The 8,020-nt window shown below is 51.1% G+C and overlaps 2 protein-coding genes across 2 annotated transcripts in view; both read right to left on the bottom strand.

Moving 5' to 3' along the window:
- Positions 1–1,687, bottom strand: part of ETH_00027310 (uncharacterized protein) — a gene marked incomplete at both ends in the record, with an annotated part of 6,808 nt that extends 5,121 nt beyond the window's left edge. Inside the window, 2 exons of the mRNA XM_013372801.1 lie at positions 1,469–1,532; positions 1,593–1,687. Coding sequence (XP_013228255.1) covers positions 1,469–1,532; positions 1,593–1,687 — 159 coding nt within the window. The remainder of the gene's footprint in view (positions 1–1,468; positions 1,533–1,592) is intronic.
- A 2,792-nt stretch (positions 1,688–4,479) lies between these two features.
- ETH_00027305 (uncharacterized protein) overlaps positions 4,480–8,020 on the bottom strand; it is a gene marked incomplete at both ends in the record, with an annotated part of 4,945 nt that continues 1,404 nt past the window's right edge. Inside the window, 5 exons of the mRNA XM_013372800.1 lie at positions 4,480–4,666; positions 4,923–6,217; positions 6,435–6,761; positions 7,041–7,232; positions 7,772–8,020. Of these exons, the coding sequence (XP_013228254.1) occupies positions 4,480–4,666; positions 4,923–6,217; positions 6,435–6,761; positions 7,041–7,232; positions 7,772–8,020 (2,250 nt within the window). The remainder of the gene's footprint in view (positions 4,667–4,922; positions 6,218–6,434; positions 6,762–7,040; positions 7,233–7,771) is intronic.

Raw genomic sequence — 8,020 nt, 5'->3', positions numbered from 1 at the left:
AAACCCTAAACCCTAAACCCTAAACCCTAAGCCCTAGAGCGGTTCTAGAAACCGGGATTCGCCCGAACAGGCATCGTGGGGAGATAGAATTGAGGGTTTACGCGCTAGGGTTTAGGGTTTAGGGTTTGGGCAGCAGCCGAAGGCACTCCCCTAGACCTGAACCCTGCAGTTCACTTAGGGTTTCGAGAAGCAAAGAAAGAGTCGTTTGCTGCTGCTGCTGCTGCTGCTGCGCCTTCTCTGTCTCAAGCGAAGACTAGCCGAAGCGGCAGCAGCAGCAGCAGCAGCTGCTGCTGTGGTCCAGTGGAAGCAGCAGCCCCTGCAGCAAAGTCTCAAATCGTTTTTACTTTATTTGTTTTGTCTGCTGCAGTTAATTGAAAAAGCAAAAACTGCAAAACTTCAAAGACACCGCAGGGGCTTTAAGCTCTCTTTCGAGCTTCAGACATGCCACGCCGGTCGCCCCTGCTGCTGCTGCTGCTGCTGCTGCTGCTGCTGCTGCTGCTGCATTTCTCCTGATTGTGTGGGAAGAAATTCGAAATTTCTTGCTCCTGTTGCATTTAAATTAAGTAAAACAATAACTTATTTGGAAGCAGCTTTTGCTTCCCCTGGGTGAGCCGCTGTGATCAGCTGCGCTGCTCAGGCTGCTGCTGCTCGGGCTGTGTCTTGGGCAACTTAGCAGCAAATTTGATCCATTTGAATCTAAAAGTGTTTAAAAGTATTTTAAAAGTGAAATTTCAGTGAAAAGTGGAATTAAAAGAACAAACCTTCAAGCCTCTGAGCCCACGAACTTCCACTGCTCCAGCGCGCCCGCAGGCAGCATGTGGCCTTCCAGACGGATGTCTGCGAAATGTCGAATTTAAATCCGTGAAATTCGTTCAGAAAAGTTGTAATGAAATTTAAGAAGAAATGAAAAAGAGTAAACCTGTCATTCTCCCGAGCTGTACGTACACCCTAGACGCTCACCAGTTTCCTGCTGCTCGCGCATCCGCCCAAAGACGAAAGTCAGAAGTGCCCAGACTAAATACACTAAAATTAAACTCCTTTACTATTTTAAAATAAATCTTTTGATCCTTTTTCAATTCAATTTGCAAAGAGGCCCCAAAACACCCACCCGCAAGCGACACAAAAGTTTCCCATTTGTTGCCCTGAAGCTGACAGGGAATGTAGAAGAAAGAAAGCGGATCTGCAGACGATCTGTTTGGAATCGAATTCTTTTTATTTATATTTAATTTAATTTAATTTAATTTAAATCTTTTTGTTTTTTATTTCATTGTAGAGCTGTTTGTTTGAATTGGAACTTCGCTCACCCAGGGGGCTGGAGCTGGCGCCGAAAAGGAAAATTGTCTGAGAAGAGGGTGATTGAATTTGCAACAAATATAAGTTAAATAAAATTCAATCAATTTAATTTAATTTAATTTAATTTAATTTAATTTAATTTAATTTAAAATGAAGTTAATTCGCTGAATGTGACCTGAGAGACGGCGCCGGCGACTCCCCAGGCGAAGGCGAAGGCCATGAAGTAGTTCCCGTAGCTTCTGCGCGCAAACCCTAAACCCTAAACACTAAACCCTAAACCCTCGAGGGTTTGCACGCACCTGGCGCGCATTCTTTCCTCTGTAGTCACCGGCTCCGCCTCTTTCATGTAAGGCGGAAGAGACAAATAAAAAACAACTCCCAAAAAGAAGAGCATCAAATAATAAAGGACGCGCAGGAAATAAAACATGCTCCCAAAGGCTCCTTGAAGGGTTTCCCATTCAAAAACGAGGGTTTAGGGCGTAGGGTTTAGGGATTAGGGTTTAGGGTCTGGGGTTTAGGGTTTAGGGTTTGGGGCGTACCAGTGTCGAAAATAAGCCCTGCGGGACCTGCGAAGCCGCGGGGGCGGCAAAAAAATGACTTTATAAAAGCAGGTTGAGAACTTTAAACTTAATTGATTTAAATAAATTAAAAATAAATGAATAAATAAATAAATAAATAAATAAATAATTTATTTATTTATTTCTTTAAACTCACCGCTAAATGCGGGACTTATTTCTGGAGAGGGAATGCCAGCCCACAGCGCGAAGACCAAATGGCTCGCCAGCTGCCAGCGCCCACAAATAAATAAATAAATAAATAAATAGAACAATAAATACATACGTTATTATATATAGTTCATTGTTTATTTTTATGTATTCATCTATTTATTTATTTATCTATTTACCAGAGAAGCAATAAAAGAAGAGAAAAAGGCCTGCTGCTTGAAAGAGGCGTTGAGGGTGAAGTACGCGGCGGCTCCTGCGGGTGTTTCGATTAGGAAAAGATTTATTTAAATTAAATAATATTTATTTAATTAAATAATATTTAATTAATTAAATAATATTTATTTAATTCGATCAATTAAAAATTACTAATTCAAATTAATAACTCTCCTGCTGCTGCGAGGCCCAGCAGTCATTTAAAGGTCTAATTAAATGAAGTAAATGCAATAAATAATATTTAATTGATTAAACTAACTGAAATAATTAATGTTTAATTAATTAAATTATTCAAAATTAATAATAAAATTAATAATTAAAATTAATATCTCGCCTGCTGCTGCGAGGCCCAGCAGCGCCAGCAGCAGCTCGGGGGCGAGGCCGTAGAGGGCGGAGAGAGAAATAGCGCAGGAGAAATAAGCTGGAAGTTTGAAAAATGAGAAGTTGAATTAAATCTTTTTCGAATTAAATAAATCCATTTAAAGCTTCTTTTGGACCATTTTAGTCCCTTTTACCTGCTAGAGTTGCTGCTGCAGTGCTCGAATTGTCCCTGAGGCCTCCTGGAGGAATTAAAATGAATTTAAACTTAAAAGTGGAGTTCAAATATTCGCGCTGACCTAAAAGAATTAAAATGAATTTAAATTCAAAAAGGAAATTCAAAACTCTTCGAGCTGACCATACACTCCAAAGTACGCAAAGGGCACCGCCGATGACAGACACAGCAGAGAAACGAAAGCAGTCAAGAAAGTGGAGCCTTGCTGTGAAAACAATTCAATTAATTCAATAAATTGAATTAACTAGTTGAACTAATTCAGTTAATTCAATTAATTTAATTAATTAATCAATTAATTGCATTGATCCGATTAAAAGAGGCTTTTTATTTGCAATTTGAAGTCCAAAAAACTCGCCTGAGGAGACGCCGTTGAAAATCCCTCCAGAGGCATCACGACTGAAGCAGTGCATGCAAATGGACTTCTTGGAATTTGAATTAAATTGGATTTTGATATGGGAAAAATTGGAGTAAAAAGATGAAACAAAAGCCCCTTCATCGGAGTAGTGAAAAGCAGCAGAAAGCGCGAAAAAGAAATGCAGTTTTTTTCGAATTTGAATTTGAAAAACGAACTTGGCGCGAAATGCCACTTTCGCGCTTTTTCAGAAAAACTTGAGTTTGAAGTTTTCGTTTACCACGTCGCACTTGGCCAGAAACCTCTCCAGAAGTTCCGTTTGGAATTACCCCAACTGCGGGGTAAATGGAAAGATCATAAACGACGTCTGCGAGGAGGCGGCCTGCGTCGGACTGTTCTGAAAAGGACGCAAGGAGTGGCGCTTTCTCTTTTCGATTCTGCGGCTCTAGCGGCGCTTTCGCCCTTTTATTAAATTCAAATTACCGAAAAAACGCGTAAAATTAATCAGTTTCGCGTCGTAATCCTCCAGCGCCTGCTGGATCAGCTCGCCGGCGGCGGCGGAGGGGGAAAAGGAAGCAGCGGGAAAGTCAGCATCTGCTGCCTCTCCTGCTTCTTCCGCCCCATTGCACTTTCGGAAAATTAGAAATAGGCAAGCGGAAAATAACGGAAACGTGTACATTGTTCAATAAAAACAAAAGCGAGAAAAAACTGATCGGTCTGTGCGGCGACGGCGTGCGCACAGATCTGGGGTGTACGTCCACCTCAGAGTTGCGCGTGTCTACCTGCTGCTGCAAAGTGGAAAGCTGTGGAAAAAAGCCGAAACAAGGCCATTTAAGGCGCGATCTCCGGAATAAACGAGAAAGCAACCCTAAATGCTCCTGTTCAGCGCAAGTGAAGGACCAATTGGTTGAGTTTCTGTTTCTGCAAACAGAGAAATCGCTTTTGCAGAAGTGCATACTTTGCACGTTCATGAGCCGCGGCGGGCGAGGCCGTGAACAGCGCGAGCCCGGCTCTATTCGGCGAAGACTTTCAGCTCGTTGACTTTTATTTAATTTGATGCATTCGGAATTCCCTCTGATCCCGAGTCGCAGGAAAGCAGTTAACGAGCTGCTTTCCCCTCCTATTTCCCGCAAGGATCCCTCTTCCCGAGGCCCCAGGAGGGGTTCCCGAAGGCCTCTGGCATCTTGATCTCTTTTGCACGACCTTTCGTGCACGGAGTGCATGCAAGCGCAGCTGTGCGTACAGCTGGCAGCCCCAGGGGCTCCCAGGGGCCCCCAGGGGCCCCCCGGGTCCCGACGGAGCTTTTTTTGCGGTTTTTGCGGCGCAGCAGCTGCTGCTGCTGCTCAGCAGTCGCGGCTGACTGCAGCAGCTCCCTGGAAGCCGGAAATGTCTTTGGAATTGGAAGGAAGACCTTCTCCCGAAGTGACCCAGCAAGCCACCACTGTGATGTCGTCCATTTTGCCCCCCGTGAAGAAAGCCCCTTCCTGTCGGGCGTGTTTCATGAAGGGAGTTCGTTCGGTGGAGGAGCGGCTGCAGCAGCACAGCAGCAAACTTGCAGTTATTGGAGAAGTCCCTCGCAATTCATTCCGTTCGCAAACTCACTACTTCGCGGCAAAACCACCAAAACAAAAGCAGCAGCAGCAGCAGCAGCAGCAGCAAAGCGCGGCCCCACCGGCCGAGAGAAGCCATGCCCCTCTCTGGCGCTTCCCCCGCGCCCGCAGGAGCAGCAGGAGCAGCAGGAGCAGCAGCAGGAGCAGCAGGAGCAGCAGCAGGAGCAGCAGCGGACCTCCTGTGGGCAGCAGCCTCCCCAATGGCGTGGGCCGCGTCGGTGGCGGAGGTGGCGAGGGAAGGGTCTCCGAGGAGGCGCGCCTCCTTGGGACTCAAAAAGAAAGAAGCAATCGAGCAGATTTCGTGGTCAAACAAGTTGTCGAAAAGCCCGTCAGTGCCGAGCAGCAGCAAGTCCCCCTCCTGCACAGCGACGGTGGCGACTGCTGCGGCGTCGGGCGTGTCCTGCGGGACGGCAGCCGCCGCCGCGCGCTGCAGCAGCTGCAGCAGCGCCTGCTTGCCGCTGCAGCGCAGCAGCTCGTAGTCGCGCGGCTGCGGCAGCCGGCTCAGCTGGAAGGGACAGTTGAACTCGTGCTGCTGCTCCGCAGTCCGGAACACGCAGGTCATTCTGTACACCAACTGTCTCCGCAAGACCATCAGCGCGCTGTCTCCCACGTTCGCCACGCCCAGCTGCTGCCCGCCCTCGTGCAGCGCCACCAGCGCCGTCGAGCTGCCGAAGCTCCGCGTCTCCCCGTAGCCCTGCTTCAGGATCTCCAGCGCCCGCGCGCCCACGCCCGCTGCTGCTGCTGCTGCTGCTGCTGCTGCTGCTGCGGGGCGGCGCGGGCTGCCGCTGCGCGCGGGCGCTGCTGCGGGCGGGGGGCGGGCTGCGCCGCGGTGCTGCTCGCGCGCGGGCGCTGCTGCTGCTGCGGGCGCTGCTGCTGCTGCGGGCGCTGCTGCTGCTGCGTGGCTCGCTGCGTCGCAGCAGCCCTTCATGAGCTCCTCGGCAAACAGCCTGGGGTTCAAGTCGAAGGCGTCCCACTCGCCCACGCCGTCTGCAACGCCCACAGCCACCATTTGGCCCTTCCCCTTTGCTGCTATGAAGAAGGCGTCCGCCCCTCCAGTTTGCTGCTTCTCCGGGTGCGGCAGCAGAAACACCCCGCACTGCAGCGACAGACGCTGCTGCTGCTGCTGCTGCTGCTGCTGCTGCGCCTGCGCCTGCGCCTGCGCCTGCGCCTGCGGCTGCGGGCAGGCCGCGGCCGCTGGGCTGTCGCCCGCGGCCTGGGAGGGGAGGCGCTCCTGCGGCTCCGCCGTCCCCTCGCCCCCTGCTGCTGCTGCTGCTGCTGCTGCTGCTGCTGCTGAGCCCAGGCCCAGCAGCACCCCGGGAGCGTGCAGACGGGAAAGCACGGAGCTGGGGTAGCTGGAGACAGAGAGAGAAATTGCTTCGAGCCGCTTCAAGTCGCGCAGCAAAGAAGCTCCTGCTGCAGCAGCAGCAGAAGGCAGCAGCGAAGAGTGCGAGCGCAGCAGGGGCCCCTCGTGCTGCAGCAGGTGGAAGCAAAAGAAATCATCAAATTTACTTTTTTTAACTCAAGTTGCAGTTTTCCTCCCTCGAAGTTTAGCAGCAGAGCCACTCAAGACGCAGCAGCAACACCCGTGCCCTCGAAACACCCTAAACCCTAAACCCTAAACCCTAAACCCTAAACCCTAGGGTTTGGAAGGAAGGCGAAAGCAGCAAAAGCTGCTTCGTGTCTCTCACTAGGCTCTGGATTTGTTTGAAGTCCTTAGAGACATATAAAGGCCACCAAATGCTGCTTCTGCGGCAGGTGTCTGTACACCTGAGCTCCAGGCCTTCTGCGTAGCCCAAGTCGGGGGAAGAAGAAGCACCCAGGCTGCTGCTGCTGCTGTTGATGCCTGCTGCTGCTGCTGCTGCTGTCGCTGCTGTGCTTGTCGCGGCGCGGGAAGCAGCAGCCACCAAGCTGCTCGTAAACGCACTCCCTTCTGCTGCTGCTGCTGCTGCTGCTGCCGCTGCTGCTGCAGACCCGCTCTGCGGCACCAGCACATTGTTCCAGTTTCCCGTTGCGTCCTGCGCAAACACAGCAACAGCAGCAGCAGCAGCAGCATTGAAAACCAGCATCTGCAATGGAAGCAACAGCAACCACAAGCCGCAGCAGCTGCAGCAAAGGGCAAGAAAGCTCTGCGCATGTCCGCCATGGCAGCTGTTACGCAGCAGCAGCAGCAGCAGCAGCAGCAGCAGGGCCCCTTCCTGCGAACCCCCCTCTCTCGAAGCCTGAGCGCGCGCAAGCCGTAAACCCTAAACCCTAAAGCCCAAACCCTAAACCCTAAACCCTAGCCCGTGGGTCACCTGGCGGACGGGGAGCGTGCGTTCGAGCCTCCACTGGCCGTCGACGAGGAACTTGATGAGGAGCTGCTGCTGCTGCAGCTGCTGCAGCTGCTGCTGGCTGCAGAGCAGCTCGACTGCGTAGCAGCCGCTGGCAGCTTCGTAAGGCAGCTCTATGCGCGCGGCCCAGGGGGGCTGCGAGAAGGTGCCGGCCACCTGCACATGCAAGCCGGAAAGGCCATCCAAAAGGCCTTTTGAAGGCCCTTCGAAGGCCTTTCTTTCGAGCTGCTGCTTCCCTCCTCTCGGAAGAACTCAACTGCCGCTTCTGCCTCTTCAAGAGCTCCAGTTCAACCCCACTTGCAGCGCCCCAAGTGTACGTACACCCCACGTGGACGCACACCCCGCGTGGACGTACACCCCAGCTGTACGTACACTTCAGGTGTGAACACACTTGAGGCGTACATACAGTTGAGCTGTACATACACTTGAAAATTACATAGAGTTGAGGTGTACATACACTTGAAGTGTAAACAGAGTTGAGGTGTACATACACTTCAGGTGTACAAACACTTGAGGTGTACATAGAGTTGAGGTGTACATACACTTCAGGTGTACATACACTGCAGGTGTACATGCACTTGAGGTGTACATACCCTTGAGGTGTAAATAGAGTTGAGGTGTAGATAGAGTTGAGGTGTACATACACTTGAGGTGTAAATACACTTCATGTGTACATAGAGTCGAGGTGTACATACACCCCAAAGGTCCTCACCTGGACACGCCGGCGCGCAGATCCGGTCCAAACCAGCTTCAGCCGGCCCATGTTTTCTGCTGCTCGAGTTGCTTCCGCTGCTGCTGCTGCTGCTGCGGCTGGCCTTGCTGCTGCTGCTGCTGCTGTCTTTGCTGCTGCTGCTGCTGCAGAGTTGCTGATGGCCTCTTTGTGGGAAACTAGAGGAAATTCTCTTAAATCTTTCCTTCTTTTTTCTCTGTTTTCCTGCCGCTGC

Source organism: Eimeria tenella, genomic scaffold (genome assembly GCF_000499545.2).
Source record: "Eimeria tenella Houghton genomic scaffold, Eth_scaff108, whole genome shotgun sequence".
Taxonomy (NCBI): domain Eukaryota; phylum Apicomplexa; class Conoidasida; order Eucoccidiorida; family Eimeriidae; genus Eimeria; species Eimeria tenella.
Note: the sequence above shows the minus strand (reverse complement) of the source record. Positions and strands in the feature narration are given on the sequence as shown.